Source organism: Oncorhynchus nerka, linkage group LG13, assembly GCF_034236695.1.
Source record: "Oncorhynchus nerka isolate Pitt River linkage group LG13, Oner_Uvic_2.0, whole genome shotgun sequence".
Taxonomy (NCBI): Eukaryota; Metazoa; Chordata; class Actinopteri; order Salmoniformes; family Salmonidae; genus Oncorhynchus; species Oncorhynchus nerka.
Window position 1 is genome coordinate 95,754,655 of NC_088408.1, and position 23,915 is coordinate 95,778,569.

General features: G+C 43.6%; 1 protein-coding gene across 1 annotated transcript; it reads right to left on the minus strand.

Annotated features, from left to right (window-relative positions):
* Nucleotides 1-1,786: 1,786 nt before the first annotated feature.
* On the minus strand, nucleotides 1,787-23,529 carry LOC115140356 (myosin heavy chain, fast skeletal muscle-like). Its single transcript, XM_065026878.1, has 40 exons — nucleotides 23,326-23,529; nucleotides 23,002-23,229; nucleotides 22,481-22,627; nucleotides 22,068-22,224; nucleotides 20,195-20,222; nucleotides 19,887-19,995; nucleotides 19,627-19,719; nucleotides 19,391-19,451; nucleotides 19,042-19,140; nucleotides 18,603-18,706; nucleotides 18,073-18,211; nucleotides 17,238-17,356; nucleotides 16,944-17,093; nucleotides 16,679-16,849; nucleotides 16,145-16,448; nucleotides 15,788-15,852; nucleotides 15,607-15,694; nucleotides 15,374-15,491; nucleotides 15,035-15,158; nucleotides 14,621-14,757; nucleotides 13,998-14,253; nucleotides 11,211-11,453; nucleotides 10,718-10,894; nucleotides 10,475-10,620; nucleotides 10,200-10,290; nucleotides 6,972-7,361; nucleotides 6,723-6,849; nucleotides 6,413-6,531; nucleotides 6,076-6,272; nucleotides 5,742-5,925; nucleotides 5,440-5,605; nucleotides 5,000-5,124; nucleotides 4,514-4,822; nucleotides 4,106-4,309; nucleotides 3,833-3,958; nucleotides 3,274-3,444; nucleotides 2,877-2,981; nucleotides 2,686-2,781; nucleotides 2,177-2,308; nucleotides 1,787-1,908 (listed from the first exon to the last, which is right to left on the minus strand). Exons 2-40 carry the CDS (start codon nucleotides 23,215-23,217, stop codon nucleotides 1,888-1,890), a joined length of 5,814 nt encoding a protein of 1,937 aa, XP_064882950.1. The 5' UTR covers nucleotides 23,218-23,229; nucleotides 23,326-23,529; the 3' UTR covers nucleotides 1,787-1,887.
* Nucleotides 23,530-23,915: the final 386 nt, after the last annotated feature.

Sequence of the window (23,915 nt, forward strand, 5' to 3'; positions counted from 1 at the left end):
AAACACTATGGAGCTACAGTAACTGAAACACTCTGGAGCTGAGTATCTGAATTATTTCATATCTGGAGCCATTAACTTTGATAGTTATAACCTAATGGAGCTGAGCTAACGTTGAACCTATGGTTAGATACCTGCAGATTTGTAGGGTAGTAAATCATTGATTGAGCTGGGATTATGAAACATATGGAGCTGAGTAACTGAAACACTATGGAGCTGAGTAACTGAAACACTATGGAGCTGAGTAACTGAAACACTATGGAGCTGAGTAACTGAAACACTATGGAGCTGAGTAACTGAAACACTATGGAGCTGAGTAACTGAAACATTATCGAGCTGAGTAACTGAAACACTATCGAGCTGAGTAACTGAAACACTTCCTGATACGTACCCATTTTTCGGGAACTGTTAAAAGTACATGCGACCCGTATAGCTTTTTGTTCTTTTCTTTTTCTGACCTTATCACAGAAGAACCAAGTTAAAGCTGCAGTTTTCCCAGAGCCTATATAGAGCCAATGAAGAACAACCAACTGGGATGTGTCAGACGCTTTGGTCGGTAATAAACCTAAGGGCTACTTGATACACATAATCAACTGAATTCAGTGTAATGCTCGAGGTCTGCTTGTAAATAGAGCCATTTGCTTTGATAGTTATAACCTAATGTTAGCTAGCTAACGTTGAACCTGGTTGGTTAGATACCTGCAGATTTGTGCAGGGTAGTAACATCATTGATTGAGCTGGGATTATGGTTCATTGTTTAGCTAGCTAGCTACATGTCTTAACAAAAGACTCCAATATGCAAGTATCCATTTCAATCATGTTCATGATGTCACTGCGACAGCTGTTGATCGATGTAGCTGGTAAATTTGAGCGCAGAATAACGGAGGAATTTACGAACGCTCAACAACCCGCTGAATATGGTCGGTGTCACTAAACGCTGGCAAATAAAAGTGTGAATAAGTTGTTGCCAGTAGCACAGATGCAGTCACTAACGCTTTCAAATTTTTCACACAAAAGGTATTTTAAGGGATTGGCTAGCCTAGTTCTGCTAGAAGCAAACCGAATCTATGTATGTAGACACCTTAATTTGTGTATGTCTCTACTGAGATAAAGTAGCGACTGGCTGCAACTGGAGAGAGACGCGAGAGTGAGCAGACGTTAGAGGGAGGCGTGAAATTACCATTTATTCAAATGTTATTTTGATTATGTAAACTATATTAGCTCTACAAATATATATATATATTTTTAACTACTGGAACTATTGTTTACATCATTAGTTACAGGATTAGAGGAAACCTGCTAAATACAGTCAGCTACATTTTGGATTGATGCATTTTGATTTGATTTGATTCGTTTTAAAAGGGAAACGCAAAACTCATTTGTCAATTACTCATCGATATCATGTTGAAATCAATAGAATGAGAGGGGGGACTCAGGTTGCATGTCTTGTTCAAAGTAATGTTATATCACTTGTAGAAGACAGCCAGCTACATTTTGGATTGTTGCATTTTGTCACATACACAGGATTGGTGCTGTTTTAGTTTTTTTTTACCTTTATTTTACATGGCAAGTCAGTTAAGAACAAATTCTTATTTTCAATGATGGCCTAGGAACCACGGATGTTTACTTGTCAGCTCAGGGATTTGAATTTGCAACCTTTCAGTTACTAGTACAAAGCTCTAACCACTAGGCTACCCTGCCACCCCTGGTGAAATGTGTTGTTTTACAGGCCCATTTATGGTATGAAAAAGCTGTTTGCTGAGTAATAAATCCAGAGTCACAAAGGAAGTGTACTTACGCCCACATGTTTTTAATCAATGCTAAAACCATGAAAATCCTATTTTATGAAAGACAGGAAAATGTTAAGACTTTGATCTTCAATACTTTGTTTTATTCAGCAGCTTCCTTGCCCTGTGAGAGGAAAGAACATAATAGATTATTAATAATGAACAAAATGTATGAACAATTGGAATGAATATAATGGATCAAGAATTTAATGCTCAGTGCTCAGCTTAAATTTGAGATTTAGTACCACATTTTTTGCCCTATGTGAAATGTGCTTCTTAGAGATCTTAAATACATTTAAGTGATCAGTATTGACCTCTGTGAAGGCTAATTCATAGGTGGTGTTGATGTGGTCATATCTGAACATGAGTCAGGTTCAGCAGCAGTTCTGTACCTTTCCACCTTCGCGGGTCTTGGCTCTGAGCTTGTTGACCTGAGTCTCAGCGATGTCAGCACGCTCCTCAGCCTCCTCCAGCTCATGCTGAACCTTCCGGAGCTTAGACATGTGGCTATTGGCTGCTTCCTCCTGGGTGAGGAAAAAAGAGGAGAGCAGAACATCAGCATTCAAAGTTTGAAAATTCAGTTAGCAAATTAATATATATTTTTTTTAAGTATTTGAAAGCTTTTTTTATTGACAAATGCCAATGACACAGCAGAGAAAGTGAGTTGCAGAACTGGGGATCAAACTGCAATATATTCATATTCATATTAATATTCTCCTTTAAGTTGGTAACATATAACATATCAATTACTTGCACTATCAATTGAGTCATTGTTGACTGATGCGTAGTAGCACTTACTTCAACTAAACGGTATGGACATGAAGTTTTGTAATGTCTACGAGGGGAAAAATATGTTTTGGAATGTATGCTTTCAGAGTATTTGACAAAGTATGTGACTCACCGCTTCCTCGGCCTGCCTCTTGTAGGCCTTCACTTTCATCTGCAGCTTGCCTACCAGGTCCTGAAGTCTGCCAACGTTCTTCTTATCCTCCTCAGTCTGTGGGAGAAGATCAAATAATCATTGCCCCATAGTTTTATACACAAACCTGTCTGTGTTAGTGTCAAGTGTGTGAAGAAGGTACTTTCTCTTACCTGGTAGGTGAGCTCCTTGACTCTGCGCTCATACTTGCGGACTCCCTTGACCACGTCTACACCTCTTCTCTGCTCAGCCTCCACCTCAGTCTCGAGCTCACGCACCTTTATGGAAGAAATTAATGTAATTAATGTATCTGCATTTATTTGAGGTGTTGAAATCATACGTCGCAAATCTTTGTAAAACAGAGGTATCTTCTACTAGTCAAGGAAGCACGCTGTTGTCTGTTCCTGTGTGCATGTTTAATTAAAGCGGTCTGTAGTCATAACAACAGCTTTCCATAATATAGGTGGGTTATTGAGAGAAAAAGTCATTACCCAATGCTCCTGTGTGTTTTTATATGATTAAATACATTTCCAGCAATCTGTTTTTCAATCCACCCTGCTGTTAACTCACCCTGGACTCCAGTTTCTGGAGCTGCTTTTTGCCTCCCTTCATGGCCAGATTCTCAGCCTCATCCAGACGGTGCTGCAGGTCCTTGACTGTGACCTCCAGGTTCTTCTTCATCCTCTCCAGGTGAGAGCTGGTGTCCTGCTCCTTCTTCAGCTCCTCAGCCATCATGGCCGCCTGGAATGGTAGTGTGTTAAATTATGCACCGATTGGCACCAACCATAGTCTCTCTTTTGACAGACGGGTTGCCTCCCACAATGTACCAATGTTCCAGTATAAACGTCAGTATTAAAACCAACGTCAATTTGGCAGAGGAAGGGAAGAGATGGGTACTGTAAAATCCATCCAGAGTCTTGCAGTAAAGCTCTGCCTACCCAAATTTGTGATTTGTTTGGAGAGTTGTCTGTCAGAATCCTCTACAAATTGGCCAAGAAAATCCAACATGATTCCCTGACCTAGTGCTGTTGCCCATAGGTCTGGGATTTCCGACACTACACCAATTATAACGTCCCTCTTATGGGCAAAATCAAGTTGATGTAATTCAATAGAGATCATAAGGACTCACGTCAGTGATGGCCTTCTTGGCCTTCTCCTCTGCGTTCCTGGCCTCCTGGACGATGTCGTCCACCTCTCCCTGCACCTGCACCAGGTCAGTCTCCAGCTTCTTCTTGGTGTTCAGAAGGCTGGTGTTCTGGAGGAAACAAGACATTTATTTGACTCTCGAGTCACAGGGCAGAATGAATGAAAATGAATGAAAATGTAAAAGCAAGCACTGTCAAATTTCAGGTGTATGTAAACGGTATGCTAGGTTTTATTAGAAATGGCTTTTGACCCGTACCTGGGAGTGCAGAAGTCCAACACGCTCGCTGGCATCCACCAGCTCAGTCTCAGCCACTTTGCGGCCTCTCTCTGTCTGCTCCAGAGCAACTCTCAGCTCCTCGATCTCAGCCACCATCAGACCGTTTCTGCGCTCCACCATGGCTGCCTGCTCCTTCATGTCCTCTGAGGCACGGACGGCGTTATCAAGGTGCAATTGGGCATCCTGGGATTCACAATGATATAGGTTCATTAAGCAGGGGCAATAGGATCAGTGATAGACATTTTAATTGATAATAATTTCCCAAATGTCCATACATATTAGTCCACTCTATTCATTTCCTCTGTTCTATTCTTTTTTACAGATAAAAATAAAATAAAATCCTCCCCATGTTCAGATTCTTGTTGCCTGATGTCCCAGTCCCTTTACCTTGAGCTGTCCCTGGGCGTTCCTCAGCTGTTTCTGGGACTCAGCGGCCTGCCTGTTGGCGTGGCTCAGCTGGACTTCCATCTCGTTCAGGTCTCCCTCCATCTTCTTCTTCACCCTCAGGGCATCATTCCTGCTCCTGACCTCCGAGTCCAGGGTGCTCTGCATGGAGTCAATCACCCTCTGGCTGTTCCTCTTGATCTGCTCCATCTCCTCGTCCTTCTCAGCCAGCTTTCTGTCCACCTCACCCTTGATCTGGTTCAGCTCCAGCTGCAAACGCAGAATCTTGGATTCTTCGTGCTCCAGTGTTCCCTGGACAAAGAGAAGCAGTCAGGCCAATTGTGTTCAATACATTTGTATTTGGATGTGTATAACATAAGGAATTAAATATATATGACTACAATAAACACCAACAAGGAAAGCATTGGACTGTAGCTGGAATTGGATAGTGTAACACTGCTTTTCCCATCAAACAGCTGTAGTTTGTACCTCAGCCTCCTCCAGAGCGGTCTGGATCTCAGACTTCTCTGTCTCCACGGTCTTCTTGGCCTTCTCCAGCTCATGGATGCTCTTGCCAGTCTCTCCAATCTGCTCAGTCAGGTCAGAGATCTCCTCTGCACTCACAAACACAGCAGCTGTTTAGACTCAGGAGATGTTCAGTGGATATCACCGATGCACTGAAGTTGACATTGAATCATAATAACAGTTCATTAACAAAAGCACTTCATATCGTTTAGCATATCGAATTGCCTCCTACTTCCTTGGGTTGTCTGAAAGAATACCGAATACAAGTTCAAACAATAATATTTTAAACTGTACATAAAACAATTCTGAAATGGTGTAATGGTCATTTTGTTGATCACAGTTCCCTTCATTTTCAAAAACACTAGTCAAACATGAGCCAAATAGAACTGCTGTCAAATGCTCACGTTGCAGGTTCTTGTTCTCTCTCTTCAGAGTCTCCAGATGATCCAGAGCCTCCTCGTAGGAGTTCTTCATCTTGAAGAGTTCAGTGCTCATTGAGCGAGCCTCCTTCTGAGCTACTTCCAGCTCCGCCTGACCTTCCTCATACTTCTGCTTACACTCTGCCAGAACCTAGGGAAATCCATAGGGTTTTCATTCCAACTCATTGATGGAGAGCTTTGAATCTGAAATATGTTACAATTATACTACAATTGATCAAATAGCACACATAAAATATCCCGCTAGGATTAGGTTTATGCATTTTCACCTTGTCAAAGTTCCTCTGCTTCTTGTCGAGGTTGGCGGCCATCGCGCTGGCTCTCTCAACGTCAATCATGTGGTCCTCCACCTCTCCCTGCAGTCTCTGCTTGGTCTTCTCCAGGGAGGCACACTTGGAGTTGGTCGCTTCAATGGTCTCCTCAGCCTCCTGCAGACGCTGGGCCAGCTTCTTCCTGTTGGATGAGTGAGGGTGGTTTTATGGTGAACAATTTGTTGTGAAACGAATGTTACAATATATATTGACACAACATTTTCTCAGTGCCCACTACCACCCTCGCCATCCACACCCTATGTTTGTGATTTTGCTGTTGTGTGCAACTCACTTGGCCTCCTCCAGCTCCTCTGTGCGTTGGATGGCGTCAGTTTCATACTTAGTCCTCCACTGAGCCACCTCACTGTTGGCCTTGGACATGCCGCGCTGCAGCTCTGCCTTGGCCTCCTGCTCCTCCTCAAACTGCTCTCTTAGAAGGTCACAGTCATGGCGGGCAGACTGGACACTGTGGGACAGTGCGTGTTTAGCCTGTGAGAGAGAAAGACAAACAAAGACAATGAGAGATTAGAGAGAGAGAGTAAAACAGTCTCTGAGAGTGGCGTAGTCACCGTCTTTATGGAGATATGGCTCTAAACTGTGGCAGATGGAGTCTGTTTTGGGTCCCTTACCTTTACCTCCTCCTCAATCAGCCTCTTCATCTCCTCAACCTGCTGGGTGAAGGCCTGTTTAACTCTGGTCAGCTGAGAGACCAGGGCTTCCTTCTCCTCCAGCTGGCGGCCAAACTCACCTGCAGGGATAGAGGCACATCTTGTTAATGAGGTCTCTGTTCCCGAAGATTTAAAATGTATTTTAATAGCTATGTTACATTGTGAATAGTACAGTGATTACTATGTGGACTGGACTTACAGCCCCTAACACGTGTTATTGTGTACTACTGAAGTGTACTACTATTAGTTTGTTGTTCATTGTTAATGGTACCATTTTCTGTCAGGAGTCTGGCCCTCTGCCCGCTGATGTCGTTGACCTGGCGAACATTCTCATCATTCTTAGTCTTGAGCTCACTCAGCTGGTCCTCAAGAGTATGACACATCTTCTCCAGATTGCCCTGTTAGTGAAAACATGTTCCATTATTACTTTATATATGAGACTCCTGTCAACTTCAGATCACTTGAATGGTAATGAAGTTGACCTTCCTCAACACTGCTCGACTAAAACATCATTACTCACCTTAGCCTTGGCGATGGCCTCCATGTTGCTGGAGAGGTCATCAATCTCCATCTTATACTCGCTCTTGTCCTTCTCCAGCTTCTGCTTTATGCGCTGCAGGTTGTCGATCTGCTGCCCGAGCTCAGCCACACTGTCAGCCTGCTTCTTGCGCAGAGCGGCGGCTGTGGCCTCATGTTGCAGGGTGGACTCTTCAAGATCACGACGCAGCTTCTGGAACTCAACCTCGCGTTTCTTGTTCATCTCAATCTGAGCAGCAGTGGCGCCTCCGGCCTCCTCTAGCCTCTCACTGATCTCCTCAAGTTCCCTGGAGAGATCGGCCCTCTGCTTCTCAACCTTGGCCCTGGCAGCACGCTCAGCCTCAATTTCCTCCTCCAGCTCCTCAATACGGGCCTAGAACAAGGTGCAGGAGCAGGTGGGATGAATACTACAATATAGTTGAAATAAATAACCTCTATAAATAATAATAGTATGTATATTTTGCATACATTTGTTAATACAAAGCCAGTTACAGTAATATCTTCAGTGGACAGTGTCCAATGTGGCAACCAAACCCACAACGGTTAGAAGCACCATCTTTACAACAGATTAAAGCACCATCTTCCAACTTACTGAGCCATTAGAAGCCAACAGAAATGTTTCAGGTGTGACGTGTCTCCCCACGTCTACCTTTGACTCATTCCTCTCTGCCTCCTTCTTTCCACTCCTCTCCTCTTTTGACCTCACCCTCTCACCTTCCCCCTCTACTCACAAGGCAGGCAATACGCTCGACCTCATCTTTACTAGATGCTGTTCTTCCACTAACCTCACTGCAACTCCCCTCCAAGTCTCCAACCACTACCTTGTATCCTTTTCCCTCTTGCTCTTATCCAACACTTCCCACACTGCCCCTACTCGGATGGTATCGCGCCGTCCCAATCTTCGCTCTCTCTCCCCCGCTACTCTCTCCTCTTCCATCCTATCATCTCTTCCCTCTGCTCAAACCTTCTCCAACCTATCTCCTGATTCTGCCTCCTCAACCCTCCTCTCCTCCCTTTCTGCATCCCTTGATTCTCTATGTCCCCTATCCTCCAGGCCGGCTCGGTCCTCCCCTCCTGCTCCGTGGCTCGACGACTCATTGCGAGCTCACAGAACAGGGCTCCGGGCAGCCGAGCGGAAATGGAGGAAAACTCGCCTCCCTGCGGACCTGGCATCCTTTCACTCCCTCCTCTCTACATTTTCCTCTTCTGTCTCTGCTGCTAAAGCCACTTTCTACCACTCTAAATTCCAAGCATCTGCCTCTAACCCTAGGAAGCTCTTTGCCACCTTCTCCTCCCTCCTGAATCCTCCTCCCCTCCCCCCTCCTCCTCTCTGCAGATGACTTCGTCAACCATTTTGAAAAGAAGGTCGACGACATCCGATCCTCGTTTGCTAAGTCAAACGACACCGCTGGTTCTGCTCACACTGCCCTACCCTGTGCTCTGACCTCTTTCTCCCCTCTCTCTCCAGATGAAATCTCGCGTCTTGTGACGGCCGGCCGCCCAACAACCTGCCCGCTTGACCCTATTCCCTCCTCTCTTCTCCAGACCATTTCCGGAGACCTTCTCCCTTACCTCACCTCGCTCATCAACTCATCCCTGACCGCTGGCTACGTCCCTTCTGTCTTCAAGAGAGCGAGAGTTGCACCCCTTCTGAAAAAACCTACACTCGATCCCTCCGATGTCAACAACTACAGACCAGTATCCCTTCTTTCTTTTCTCTCCAAAACTCTTGAACGTGCCGTCCTTGGCCAGCTCTCCCGCTATCTCTCTCAGAATGACCTTCTTGATCCAAATCAGTCAGGTTTCAAGACTAGTCATTCAACTGAGACTGCTCTTCTCTGTATCACGGAGGCCCTCCGCACTGCTAAAGCTAACTCTCTCTCCTCTGCTCTCATCCTTCTAGACCTATCGGCTGCCTTCGATACTGTGAACCATCAGATCCTCCTCTCCACCCTCTCCGAGTTGGGCATCTCCCGGCGCGGCCCACGCTTGATTGCGTCCTACCTGACAGGTCGCTCCTACCAGGTGGCGTGGCGAGAATCTGTCTCCTCACCACGCGCTCTCACCACTGGCGTCCCCCAGGGCTCTGTTCTAGGCCCTCTCCTATTCTCGCTATACACCAAGTCACTTGGCTCTGTCATAACCTCACATGGTCTCTCCTATCATTGCTATGTAGACGACACACAATTAATCTTCTCCTTTCCCCCTTCTGATGACCAGGTGGCGAATCGCATCTCTGCATGTCTGGCAGACATATCAGTGTGGATGACGGATCACCACCTCAAGCTGAACCTCGGCAAGACGGAGCTGCTCTTCCTCCCGGGGAAGGACTGCCCATTCCATGATCTCGCCATCATGGTTGACAACTCCATTGTGTCCTCCTCCCAGAGCGCTAAGAACCTTGGCGTGATCCTGGACAACACCCTGTCGTTCTCAACTAACTAACATCAAGGCGGTGGCCCGTTCTTGTAGGTTCATGCTCTACAACATCCGCAGAGTACGACCCTGCCTCACACAGGAAGCAGCGCAGGTCCTAATCCAGGCACTTGTCATCTCCCGTCTGGATTACTGCAACTCGCTGTTGGCTGGGCTCCCTGCCTGTGCCATTAAACCCCTACAACTCATCCAGAACGCCGCAGCCCGTCTGGTGTTCAACCTTCCCAAGTTCTCTCACGTCACCCCGCTCCTCCGCTCTCTCCACTGGCTTCCAGTTGAAGCTCGCATCCGCTACAAGACCATGGTGCTTGCCTACGGAGCTGTGAGGGGAACGGCACCTCAGTACCTCCAGGCTCTGATCAGGCCCTACACCCAAACAAGGGCACTGCGTTCATCCACCTCTGGCCTGCTCGCCTCCCTACCACTGAGGAAGTACAGTTCCTGCGCAGCCCAGTCAAAACTGTTCGCTGCTCTGGCCCCCCAATGGTGGAACAAACTCCCTCACGACGCCAGGACAGCGGAGTCAATCACCACCTTCCGGAGACACCTGAAACCCCACCTCTTTCAGGAATACCTAGGATAGGATAAAGTAATCCTTCTCACCCCCCTTAAAAGATTTAGATGCACTATTGTAAAGTGGCTGTTCCACTGGATGTCTTAAGGTGAACGCACCAATTTGTAAGTCGCTCTGGATAAGAGCGTCTGCTAAATGACTTAAATGTAAATGTAATGTAAATGTTCTTTCCTGTACTGGAGCTGAGATCCTGTACTGTACCTGCAGTTCCTTGATCTTCTTCTGCAGCTGAGCTCCCAGAGACTGTTCATCCTCTATCTTGCTGAGGAGCTGGCTGGTCTCAAACTCCTTCCTAAGAAACACAAACACGTTGATTTCAGAGTTGGTTTTGGTTTGATAGTGTAAAGGGATAATATAATAGCATCCACTTTGCTTTTAAGAATCACATACAAATCCTAATTACAAGATTGAGTGAAGAACAACCATTATGTTGATCAATATGGCAGGAAATACTGTAGTAATTTGTTTGTGTTTACTTCTTGAGTTTCTCATCAGACTGCTGCTTATCATTCTCCAGGTCCATTATGGACTCCTGGGCGAGTTTCAGATCTCCCTCCAGCTTTCTCTTGGCTCTCTCAAGGTCCATACGGAGCTTCTTCTCTTGCTCCAGAGAACCCTCAAGCTATAAGATAAAAACACACATGTAATGTTCAAATCTAAACAACTGAAGATAATATCATCATCTCCTAACCATGGACAAAATGTAAAACTCCACTCACGTCATCCACTTGCTGTTCCAGCTTGGTCTTGGCCTTGGTCAGAGTGTTGACTTTGTCCTCCTCTGCCTGCAGGTCATCCAGTGTCTGCTGGTGGGCCTCTTGGAGGGCTTTCTTCTCCTTGGTCAGCTTGGCAACACTCTCATCCATAGACACCATCTCCTCTGTCAGGTTTTTAACCTAAAAATGTCCACAACAAATGTAAGTCTTTTGCCACTTCACCATGAAGGGGAGATGTAGTTTATATTATATTATATATGCATTCATTTCATTCAGATTATAAATGTGTCAACAATACAAACTATACTGTTTATTCAACACTAAATTGCACTGTACTAAATGGAAGTTATAAATCAGGGGGAGCAGAACAAGCAACTAAAATGAAACTATTTTGTGTCTTCATTTTCCCTGCGCCCACAAAACAATTTGAATTACATTTCCATTGAGCTATGTTTTGAGTAGATTTTTATTTGAATGGTTAGACTGTTTACGAGACCTTGTTTTCACTGGCGTGCTTCTCCTTCTCCACTTTGGCCAAGGTGAGCTCCAGGTCATCAATATCCTTCTTCAGCTCAGAACACTCATCCTCCAGCTTCCTCTTCTTGGCAGTCAACTCAGCATTCATCTCCTCCTCATCCTCCAGCCTCTCGGTCGTCTCTTTGAGTTTGGCCTCTAGCTGGATCTTGCTCTTGATGAGCCCCTCGCACCTTTCCTCAGCATCAGTCAGATTCTCTGAATCCTGGTTTCAGAACAGGAGAAAAAAAATCTACGGCCTCACTTTGTGTATCAAAATATAGACTTCATTTAGTCAAACAGGTCAGAGCAAATCAATATAAATGCATGATATATATATATATATATATATATATATATATATATATGTATATGTGTATATATGTATATGTAAGTAACATGGGTAACACAAATAAATGTATGCGTTAGCCACATACAACACTGCAGTGTTTACCCGACGTTCATTTAGTTGTTGCCACTCACAAAAAGTTTATTTTATAGTTTCTTTAACTTTTAGGGATAGTAAAACATTCTTCAGTTTAAACTTAAATGACTAAAGTATGTAAAAAATATATATAATAGAGCTATATCTTTTTTACTAGATCATCTTATATAACAATCACCAAAATAAAAACTAGACAGTCGGGGAGAAAATTATAAAATTCCAAGAAGGTCAAACATTTTTGCTACAGTGATTGAATCCCTCAGATAGCATAAGAACACGCCATAAGCCATAGCAAAAATGTGTCGAATTGCAGGACATCGTCTTTAAAACTGTGATTTTCTGGACTTCCTGACGGGCCGCTCCCAGGTGGTGAGGGTAGGTAACAACATCTCCACCCTGCTGATCCTCAACACTGGGGTCCCACAAGGGTGCGTTCTCAGCACTCTCCTGTTCACCCATGACTGCGTGGCCATGCAAGGTTCCAACTCAATCATCAACTTTGCAGACGACACTACAGTGGTAGGCTTGGTTACCAACAACGACGAGACGGCCTACAGGGAGGAGGTGAGGGCCCTCGGAGTGTGGTGTCAGTAAAATAACCTCACACTCAATGTCAACAAAACAAAGGAAATGATTGTGGACTTCAGGAAACAGCAGAGGGAGCAGCCCCCTATCCACATTGACGGGACAGTAGTGGAGAGGGTAGAAAGTTTTAAGTTCCTCTGCGTACACATCACGGACAAACTGAAATAGTCTACCCACACAGACAGCAGCAGCGCCTCTTCAAACTCAGGAGGCTGAAGAAATTCGGCTTGTCACCAAAAACACTCATAAACTTTTACACATGCACAATCGAGAGCATCCTGGCGGGCTGTATCACCGCCTGGTACGGCAACTGCTCTGCCCACAACCGTAAGGCTTTCCAGAGGGTAGTGAGGTCTGCACAACGCATCACCGGGGGCAAACTACCTGCCCTCCAGGACACCTACACCACCCGATGTCACAGGAAGGCCAAAAAGATCATCAAGGACAACAACCACCCGAGCCACTGCTTGTTTCCCCCGCTATCATCCAGAAGGTGAGGTCAGTACAGGTGCATCAAAGCTGGGACCGAGAGACTGAAAAACAGCTTCTATCTCAAGGCCATCAGACAGTTAAACAGCCACCACTAACTTTGAGTGGCTGCTGCCAACATACTGAGTCAACTCTTGTCACTTTAATAATGGAAAAATTGATGTAATAAATGTATCACAAGCTATTTTCAACAATGCCACACTATATACTATTTACATACCCTACATTACTCATCTCATATGTACATACTGTACTCTATACCATCTACTGCATCTTGCCATCTTAATGTGCATAAGGTAGTTGTTGTGAAATTGTTAGGTTAGATTCCTTGTTAGATATTACTGCATGGTTGGAACTAGAAGCACAAGCATTTCGCTACACTCGCATTAACATCTGCTAACCATGTGTATGTGACAAATAGAATTTGATTTGATTTGATTTGGATTTTTCTTTCTCAGCCATCATCCCCAATGAGAAAACATGTAAAAGGGCAGGAAATTTGCACCCCTATCGAGACACTGTGTACGTGTCTGTTCATGTGTGTGTGTGTGTGTGTGTGTGTGTGTGTGTGTCTCACTGTCTGTGTGATTGTGTGTGTGTCTGTGTTTGTGTTCATGTGTGTGTAAATGTGTCGGGTCGGCAGGTAGCCTAGTGGTTAGAGCGTTGGGCCAGTAACCAAAAGGTTGCTGGATTGAATCCTCTGAGCTGACAAGGTAAAAATCTGTAGTTTTGCCTCTGAACAAGGCAGTTAACCCACTGTTCCCCTGAACAAGGCAGTTAACCCACTGTTCCCCTGAACAAGGCAGTTAACCCACTGTTCCCCTGAACAAGGCAGTTAACCCACTGTTCCCCTGAACAAGGCAGTTAACCCACTGTTCCCCTGAACAAGGCAGTTAACCCACTGTTCCCCTGAACAAGGCAGTTAACCCCACTGTTTCCCTGAACAAGGCAGTTAACCCACTGTTCCCCTGAACAAGGCAGTTAACCCACTGTTCCTCTGAACAAGGCAGTTAACCCACAGTTCCTCTGAACAAGGCAGTTAACCCCACTGTTTCCCTGAACAAGGCAGTTAACCCACTGTTCCCCTGAACAAGGCAGTTAACCCACTGTTCCTCTGAACAAGGCAGTTAACCCCACTGTTCCCCGGTAGGCCGTCATCGTAAATAACAATGTGTTCTTAACTAACTTGCCTAGTTAAATAAAGGTTACATTTAAAAAATAAAATAATCATCAGGGTCGTTGTTCACTCACAGATGCTACTTGGAGCGCCAGGTCTGCTCTCTCCTGCACCATGGAGACCATCTTCTCCTCCAACTGCTTCTTGGTGGCCAGAGCCTTGGCCAGGTCCGACGTCATCTTCTCATAATTCTCCTTCATGTTGGCCAGCTCCTTCTCCGTCTCTGCGCTCTTCAGCAGGGGCTTGATCTTGAAGTACACCTTCATCCACGGCCAGGTTTTCACATTCATGAATGAACGGATGTTGTACTGGATGGTGAAGACGGAATCTCTGGTTGAACAGAAAGGATGCTTGACATAAAGCTCAATTCTGGGATTCGAAGAACATCCAAATGGAGACCCCCACCACATTGTTACCAGCTGAGGAATGGGGCTGCGGAGATGTAACCCCTCATAGACTGCGCTCTAGATAGATTCCAGCTCATGAGGCATTTTATATTCTTCAAGAATGAATGGGTAAATATTAGATATTTAAATGATAATTGAACAGCTTGACAAATCCCAAACTACCGTTTTAATAGAGCATTTTAAGTTGTACTTTCTCATTCTGAACATCTCACAGCATATACAGTATGGAATAATGCATTAGATACAGGTGGTTGACAGAAAGCTTTGCCAAGATGTCTACTCTTCCTCACCTCCTCTCCATCATCTTGGTGAACTCTCTCCTCATCAGGAATCCACGGCTGAGAGCCTGAACCATGCCGACCAGAGAGGCCAGCTTCTCATCTCTCATCTCCTCCAGGACGCCCAGCAGACCGGCTTTGAAGAACACCTGACGCAGGTTGACATGGTCAATTATGGAACCACAGTCAGATGGTGACATAACAGGTAACAACACCACTAGATTGATTTATACAACACAAACATTGCAATGCTCACAGACAATCCATGTTGTTTATAAGTTGTAAGTTGTTGTAAGAGTTGTAGATGAATAACGAGTTTAGTTTCTCTTCTAGACTTGTGATTATATGACATTGAAGAAAATGGTACGGGTTTAAATTATCATTGAGTTGTGTTTTGGTGTCAGCTTTTGCTTTTGGGTGACTGACCTTGGTGTGTCCAAACTTGTAATCCTCGTGATTCACATCAATGGACCCAAGCAGCTTCTCAGAAGCCTTCTTGTTGTCCATGAACTGGCCCTCGGGGATGACGCTGGCATTCAGTACTTTGTACCTGAATGAGGAGACATTTTTAACACATGTCAAGTTGTAATAGGTTGGTTATATTACGTAAAAAGTAAGACTATTCTGATGCTGGGAAAACCTTTGTAGTGTGTGTGTGTGTGTGTGTGTGTGTGTGTGTGTGTGTGTGTGTGTGTGTGTGTGTGTGTGTGTGTGTGTGTGTGTGTGTGTGTGTGTGTGTGTGTGTGTGTGTGTGTGTGTGTGTACCTCTGCTTGAAGTCAGCATAGATGATTCTGCTGGGGAAGCCCTTTCTGCAGATCCGGATTCCCTCCAGAACACCATTACACCTGAGCTGGTGGATAACCAGGAAGTTCTCCATCAGACCTGGAAACACAAACCAAGTCTCTTTTAATACTCATAAACAGGTTAAACATTGGTTCGTTAAGGTTACTGGTACTGTACTGATAAGATGACATATTTAAGTCAATATCTCTTGTACCTGGAGTCTTTGACTCGTTGGGGATCAGGCAGCGCACAAAGTGAGGATGAGTGCTCCTCAAGTTGGTCATCAGCTTATGTAAGTTCTCCTATAAGAGGGTTACAAACCATGTTCTGAGAAATAATTTATGATAATCAATGCACATTTAGAAGGAATGAATATACACATTTCAGAAGCTCACCCTGAACTGGGACGACACAGTCTGCATGGAACCACCCTTCTTCTTACCTCCTTTCTTGGTTGTATCTGTTCAAACGAGCAAAGTAAAATATAACTAGACAGGTATATGTCTCAGAGTGCAATAGTAATACGAGTATGCAATAAATCTAGAATGTTCTTGTCTTCAGTAAGCACACTAAATATAAACCAGAGAATCTCTGGTTAACTTCATACTTATCTTAATGCAAATGCTACCAATGAGATTGTGTAAAATAACACCTACGAGTAAATTAACCCAGTGAATAAGCCTGAGCATTTGTGGTACATTCAAAGACTTTAAAAAAATGTAGGTCTGAGTTATAACTGATGCTAGTCTTACCCTCCGGTGGGGCAGCAGGGTACAGAGCAGCCAAAAGTTTGACTGTGGACTTCCCGTACAGCTGAATAACTGAGTCGTTCAGGGGGTCCTTGTTCTTCTCCAGCCAGCCAGTGATGTTGTAGTCCACAGTGCCGGCATAGTGCACCAGGGAGAAGTGGGCCTCTGCCTTGCCTTTGGCAGGCTTGGGCTTCTCAAACGCCTTGGTTTTGCCAAGATGCTGGGCGTACAGCTTGTCCTTGAAGGTAGTGTCTGAAGACTTGGGGAACATGCACTCCTCTTCAAGGATGGAGAAGATGCCCAATGGCTTTACGAAAAAAGAGATGTATATGAAATGAGTGATATTTACATTTAGGATCACATTTATTCCTTTAGCAAACATGCTATTGTAGAATTATATTCATTTAGGGGCGCATAAATAGGAAAAATATTGAGTTCTCAACCATCGGAAGCGTTGTACCACTGTGATAATATTTCACACAGTGCTCATTTGAGCTTTGCTGTAGTGGTCCATTATAATCCTGACAGACAGCGTACCTTCTCAATAAGCTCAATGCAGGCAGCCAAGTCCATGCCGAAGTCAATGAAGGCCCAGATGATTCCCTCCTTCTTGTACTCCTCTTGTTCCAGGACGAACATGGTGTGGTTGAAAAACTGTTGCAGTTTCTCATTGGTGAAGTTGATGCACAGCTGCTCCATGCTGTTGTACTGTTCATGGAATGAAAAAAGGGGTTGTTACGTCATACAAGGCTGTAATCCCTCTCAATCACAACTCATTGTCTTGTTCTGGTCGCATTCTCACATCAAAGATCTCAAACCCGGCAATATCCAGCACGCCAATATAGAACTGCCTTGGATTCTTGGTGTCCAACATCTCGTTGATACGGATGACCATCCACAAGAACATCCTCTCATAGATTGACTTGGCCAGAGCCGAGACTGAGTTATTAACCTGCAATGATAATATCTCAAATGAATACATGAGATATTGACCATGTCTAGTGATAAGGTGAAAAGAGCTTGGGAATAACAACCTCACAAGAAGAAGAAAAATCTATGGTCCCCAAAAGATTTCTGGTGTGTTTGGTCGCCTTACCTGAGGCACAGTCTGTCCCTTGGTCACGTACTCGTTGCCGACCTTCACTCTGGGGTAGCACAGAGCCTTCAACATCTCAGCTGAGTTCAGGCCCAGCAGGTAGCCGATTTTATCAGCCACTGGAGAGAAAACCAACAACAACAGACTCAGGGACACTAGATCTTTCTGATGTCACACTGACAAAATAGTATTTTGTGGGTTAGGTTTTCATTTTCACCCACATCCATCATTTCAAATCATTTCTGGAGGTTGACATTTGGTCTCATGGCTGACTTTCATGTGACACTATCTGTCTTAGGTGTTCTATTTCATTGTTTGGGAATGGGACTAATGCTTTACATATTGTACATCTATGAGTGGGACTGGGAATGGGAGTAATGCTTTAGATATTTTATATCTATGACTGGGACTGGGAATGGGACTAATGTTTTACATTTACATTTACATTACATTTACATTTAAGTCATTTAGCAGACGCTCTTATCCAGAGCGACTTACAAATTGGTGCATTCACCTTAAGACATCCAGTGGAACAGCCACTTTACAATAGTGCATCTAAATCTTTTAAGGGGGGTGAGAAGGATTACTTTATCCTATCCTAGGTATTCCTGAAAGAGGTGGGGTTTCAGGTGTCTCCTGAATATGTTTTAATATGATATGTTTTACATATTGTACATCTATGACTGGGACTGGGAATGGGACTAATGCTCTACATATTGTACATCTATGACTGGGACTGGGAATGGGACTAATGCTCTACATATTGTACATCTATGACTGGGACTGGGAATAGGACTAATGCTCTACATATTGTACATCTATTACTGGGACTGACCCTCTGTGCCGTCTGGCTCGGCCTGCTCCTCACGCTGCTTCTGCTTGAATTTCAAGTTTCCATGGTGCAGCACAGCTCCTGTCAGCTTGTAGATGCCCATCTTCTCCTCATTAGTGAAGCCCAGGATTGTAATGGCATCCTGGCATTAGAGATGAAGTACAACAGTGCTGAACTGGACACTAGTTATAGTACATAACAGTTCTGTCGTCACTCCAGAACAAATGGGATGGATATATTTGTCTTCTCTGTTCCTCTTGAGTATGCTTGGCCAACACTAGTAGACGGCAGAACAAAATTAGTTTTCTACAGTTCCACAGGGCACTTAGTAGCGCTGTCTTGTGGATGTCTTACAAGCATGTGCCTCAAGGCCAAGTGTGAAGGCATGAAGAGTGCTTAACCAACACAAGCTATCAAACAAACAAAAATACATCAATTCATAGCAGCCACCAATTTGGAATTGCACAGTGCATTCAGTGTGTAATGGGGATCCTACCCATTCCAGAGTTTGGTTAACCCTTGGTTTGACTCACGTCTGTGGCATCCAGCTCTTCCTTGTCGTTGATGCTGGCCACAGTGATCTGACCCTGACTGCACATGGGGAAGTCGTAGGGGTTGGTGGTGATGAGCGACATTTCTGTGGACAATGGAGAATGGCTTGTCAGTTAAATCTCTTAGAATTGTGCTGTCCTACCTTTACAGTATCTCTCCTTCCTTTACTCAATAGATGGACTCAATGATACATGTAGTATAAACAGCATCAAAAGAGGGGGCTGAGACTCCTGGACTAGTGCATCACAGTACATTACTTGATAGATATTTCCCAACGACCTGATCTGTGTCTAGATGCCTTGTTACCTTGGATGGACTCATCTTAATAGTATTAATAGTGTGGACTACGAATATTTTTTTTTAATAAATTTCACAAATTTGGGTGGGAATAATTTCCCCTGAACCTCTACTTTGCCGTACCAACTATCTCAGGTTTGTGATTGGTCATCATCTGGAAGAAGATGTGGTAGCCTCTTTCATCGGGCAGCTGGAAGGACACTCGGGACTTCTCCAGGAGGTCTGAGAGTCAAAGAGAGAGATAGAGAGAGGAGAGAAAGAGAGAGAGGAGAAAGAGAGGAGAGAGAGAGATGAGAAAGAGAGGAGAGAGAGAGAGGAGAAAGAGAGGAGAGAGAGAGGAGAAAGAGAGGAGAGAGAGAGAGAGGAGAGAGAGAACATGAGATAAAAATGTAATTTGATGAATGACATGATCTCCAAAAAATAATGTGTGTGAATGTAGGAAAGAATTGATAAATAATCAAAACCAACTCACAGGTCTCAATGTCAGCTTTAGCCAGTTTTCCTCCTTGGAAGTGAATCCTGATGAATTTACCCTGTAGTAGAGCATGGAGGTTGGAATTATTAATTAGGTCAACAAAATAAATATAACATTTTACTTTGATATACCACTTTAAATGTTACAGTTTGTTGGACATCTAATGATATAACAATAGGAATCTACTGAAATGAAAGTTTTCAATTGAAGGTAACTATGCCCTTCATACTTACGAAGCGAGACGAGTTGTCGTTCCTCACTGTCTTGGCATTACCGTAAGCCTCCAGCAGAGGGTTAGCAGCAATGATCTGATCCTCAAGAGACCCCTGATCGAGACAAACACAAGTGGCTCAGAAACTGGTAATGTGTTAAAGTTAGTTTTGCTTTAATAACTTGACTACTTTTCTTGAAACAGGATTCACCAATGAAAAATAAGTTTACAGAGCCAACCAAATGGGAATGTGGTTAAAAGGTAACCATAAGCACAAGCTACCTGCATTTTGTTGGGGTCTACTTCCTTCTTGGCACCAGACACTGCAATGGTGGCAAAGTACTGGATGACACGCTTGGTGTTGACAGTCTTTCCTGCACCGGATTCTCCACTGGTTTATATGACGGAGAAAGACGAGCATTGAAAAAAACCCACTGTTGACCTGTTTTCTTACGTAAATAATGAACCAGAATTCCCACTCATCGACTCATTATTACACAGAGCCTAATACATTCATAATGTCATGTATTTCATCACATCACATCAATAGAAACACTTTTTCTCAAGTGAAACTTTAGTAAACAACTTACGTGATCAGGACAGACTGGTTCTCGTTATCTGTAACCCAAAAAAAACTAATTGTTTATCATACTCAAGCAACATTAGGGGTTCATTAGTGAATTCATAGGGTTCTTCCCTCTTTTTAGCCATAATTTAAAAAACGTCAACGCGACAGCTAATTAGAATATTTTCAGGTGTGGTTTGCTTACAGCTCTTTTCGTGTGACCGTGAGTGAGAGTGTCCTTCCAGTTGATCTAATCTGTTGTGTAATGCCATTACATGTTACATATGAGTATGCTTATCTTGTGAAAGACTCATGTATGGTGTGGTCTTATGTCAGTGATGACTGTTGTCCAAGTCAATGGTTTTCAGGTCTCACCACCAGCTGTTCCAGAGGTAGCACACCTGATTCAACTTGTCAACTAATAAAAACAATGGAATTTTAACAATATAATACGACTAACCAGAAAAAAAATGACCCTTTATGGTTCTTCAAGAGGTTATTTGTAGAACCATTCTCCATAAAGGTTCTACACAGCACCAAAATGGGTTCTATACAGCACCAAAAAGGGTTCTATACAGCACCAAAAAGGGTTCTATACAGCACCAAAAAGGGTTCTATACAGCACCAAAAAGGGTTCTATACAGCACCAAAAAGGGTTCCGTACAGCACCAAAAAGGGTTCCGTACAGCACCAAAAAGGGTTCCGTACAGCACCAAAAAGGGTTCCATACAGCACCAAAAAGGGTTCCGTACAGCACCAAAAAGGGTTCCGTACAGCACCAAAAAGGCATGTGCACAGATAAAGGTCCAAGGATGCCTGAGCACCTCCCCTTTTGCCATCCTATGAGAAAAATTCCCTTTCAGATTGGTGGTGAGTTTTAGATTGATTTAGATTTTTATTTAATTAAAATAAATGTTCCAATATATAGATTTATTTTTTTATCTTGGAAAATTCCCCTGCTCCCCACGTGAGCGTGCTCTGCAGAAACTACCGGCACTGAACGGTAGTGTAGTATTGGCTCTCTTTTTGAGTTGCATGTGTCATCTCACGATCAGAAACAGGGAAGGCCTCAATTCAACTGTTTGTTACTAGGCCTAAGAGGCAGACGTCAGCAGCAACTCCAATCAAAGGCCAAAGACGAGTCAGTTAACTAGACTAGTATAGTTAACTAGATAGCTTGCTTACTACGTAACTTACAGTACGATGAGTGGGATGTCACAGGAAATAAAGGTCTATACTAAAGCAATAAGGCCTGAGGGGGTGTGGTATATGGACAATATACCACCGCTAAGGGCTGTTCTTATGAACGACGCATCGCGGAGTGCTTGGACACAGCCCTTAGCCGTGATATATTGGCCATATATCACAAACCCCCAAGGTGCCTTATTGCTATTATAAACTGGTTAACAACGTAATTAGAGCAGTAAAAACAAATGTTTTGTCATTCCCATGGTATAGGGTCTCATATACCACGGCTGTCAGCCAATCAGCATTCAGCGCTGGAATCACACAATTTATAATGAAAAGATATGTTGACATTTGGCTACGAGAGGCGAGTAGATAACTAGCTATGAATGTAAGACATGTAAGCTCACTGGTTATCCTGCTTGTTTGGCATTGAACCGTTTGTCTCTAAAGAATATTTTATTTTCCATCCATAAACACTTATGGACTTTGAGATCCATATGCATTTATGGACGAACATACATACATACATACATACATACATACATACATACATACATACATACATACATACATACATACATACATACATACATACATACATACATACATACATACATACATACATACATGCAGTACGTCCATCCATCCATCCATCCATCCATCCATCCATCCATCCATCCATCCATCCATCCATGAATGAGAGCTCGTACCAATCTGCATGAACTGAAAGGCGTTGTCAGAGACGGAGAAGATATGGGGTGGAGCCTCCATCCTCTTCTTCCCTCTGTAGGCGTTGACAACCTCCATGTCGTACACAGGAAGCCACTTGTAGGGGTTCACCGTGGCACAGAACAGCCCAGAGTAGGTCTGGATGAAAGAGAATAAATTATTTAGGAGATTAGCAAAATCAGATGGACTTTTACCTGGATTTATGTGAGGATGTGGGTGTGCATTGGTATAGTAATGTAGGTCTACTGTATTGGTCTGTTTTGGTTACTACCATGACTTTATGTGTAGTACTGTATGTGTGTATTTCTTGTGTGTGTGTGTGTGTGTGTGTGTGTGTGTGTGTGTGTGTGTGTGTGTGTGTGTGTGTGTGTGTGTGTGTGTGCAGGTTTCTTACATAGATCATCCATGCTGCATAACGCTCTTTAAGGTTATACAACACAGAGGCTTCATTCAGGTAGGTCATCATGGCCATGTCCTCAATCTTGTTGTATTTAGGGGGGTTCATCTGGTAGACGTCTGCCTCTTTGAACTCTTTCCCTTCCTGAAAGAGTCACAACTCTAGATTATACACAGAACGAACTGGACAAGACTGAATGCTTTTTGATAATTTAATAATTGACGTTCAATCTTTTTAAAAACATGCATACTCCCCCATTTAATGAATCGACTTATCACCCACTGATACAGACATGGGGATTCTTCACTTGTCAATATGAAAAATGCCATGCCGTTATTAAATAGCAGTGATACGTGTTTGAAGGCTATATTTTGCTTACAAGAAAAACGAACAAATGCTTCTTAATATATCTGTTGTTACTGATTTCATTTAACCTATTGGCATGCTTTTTTAATATATTTATTTTAATTGAGTAATTGCATAAACTTGAAATGTAATACTTTTCAAATCAGCCTTACCTCCTTGGTGCCGTTAGGATTCGTGACTGTCACAGTACACTTTCCGTCAGCCCTGGCAGTGACCAAACCTTTAAGGTACAGCTCTTTGGCGTCTGTCACATAGCAGGCGTTCTTTGAATCAAAGGGTGCGGCTTGTGCCTCCATCCTCTCTTTCTCCGGCTTACGGAGGTATATGGCAGCCTTGCCGTAGATTTGCATCTCCGCGTCCGTACTCATGGTGACGGATCACTATAGGAAAGAGAAACGCGATTGACTCTGTGGTGCTTCCTCCTCAGTCAACAGTGTAAGGTGAATGGAAAATTTTTATAACTTTTTATGACTCACATTATTTTTTTCCCCCCTTCTACAGATGAATTTGTACTTCTTGGAGGACCCTGTGAAACATCAGGGTGAATACGCACAAGTCTAAAGCCCTGTCATTTAGTCCCCCAAAGCGCTGTGAATACGCACAAGTCTAAAGCCCTGTCATTTAGTCCCCCAAAGCGCTGTGAATACGCACAAGTCTAAAGCCCTGTCATTTAGTCCCCCAAAGCGCTGTGAATACGCACAAGTCTAAAGCCCTGTCATTTAGTCCCCCAAAGTGCTAGAAAACATTTTGAATGGCGTCATTCAACTCAATCATTACGGTCCAATTCAACTACAGTTGCAACTGGTAACTTTCATTTTCCTCACGTTACTACACATTCTGACAAGAATTCAAATAAAACCCAATTACATTCTAGACCAACGCCTCAATTTACAGCTAAATGCAGGAGCACCGCTTTTGACAATAAATTAAAGTTACAGATTTAATGTAAAGATATAATGTAAAACACTATAAAATATATATATATATATTAAATGAATCCCGCTTAATTGCATATTCTAAAATCTTACAAGAGACAAATGTATTTTTTTGTTGTTGCAGAAATAAA

What these genes read in the sequence shown, in the direction of transcription:
- LOC115140356 (XM_065026878.1), bottom strand. Translation starts at nt 23,217, where the DNA reads ATGAGTACGGACGCGGAGATGCAAATCTACGGCAAGGCTGCCATATAC. An exon ending in ACGACAACTCGTCTCGCTTC is followed by an intron (nt 19,452 to 19,626) that starts GTAAGTATGAAG and finishes GCTCTACTACAG; the next exon opens with GGTAAATTCATCAGGATTCA. An exon ending in CTGTGTCGTCCCAGTTCAGG is followed by an intron (nt 15,695 to 15,787) that starts GTGAGCTTCTGA and finishes ACCCTCTTATAG; the next exon opens with GAGAACTTACATAAGCTGAT.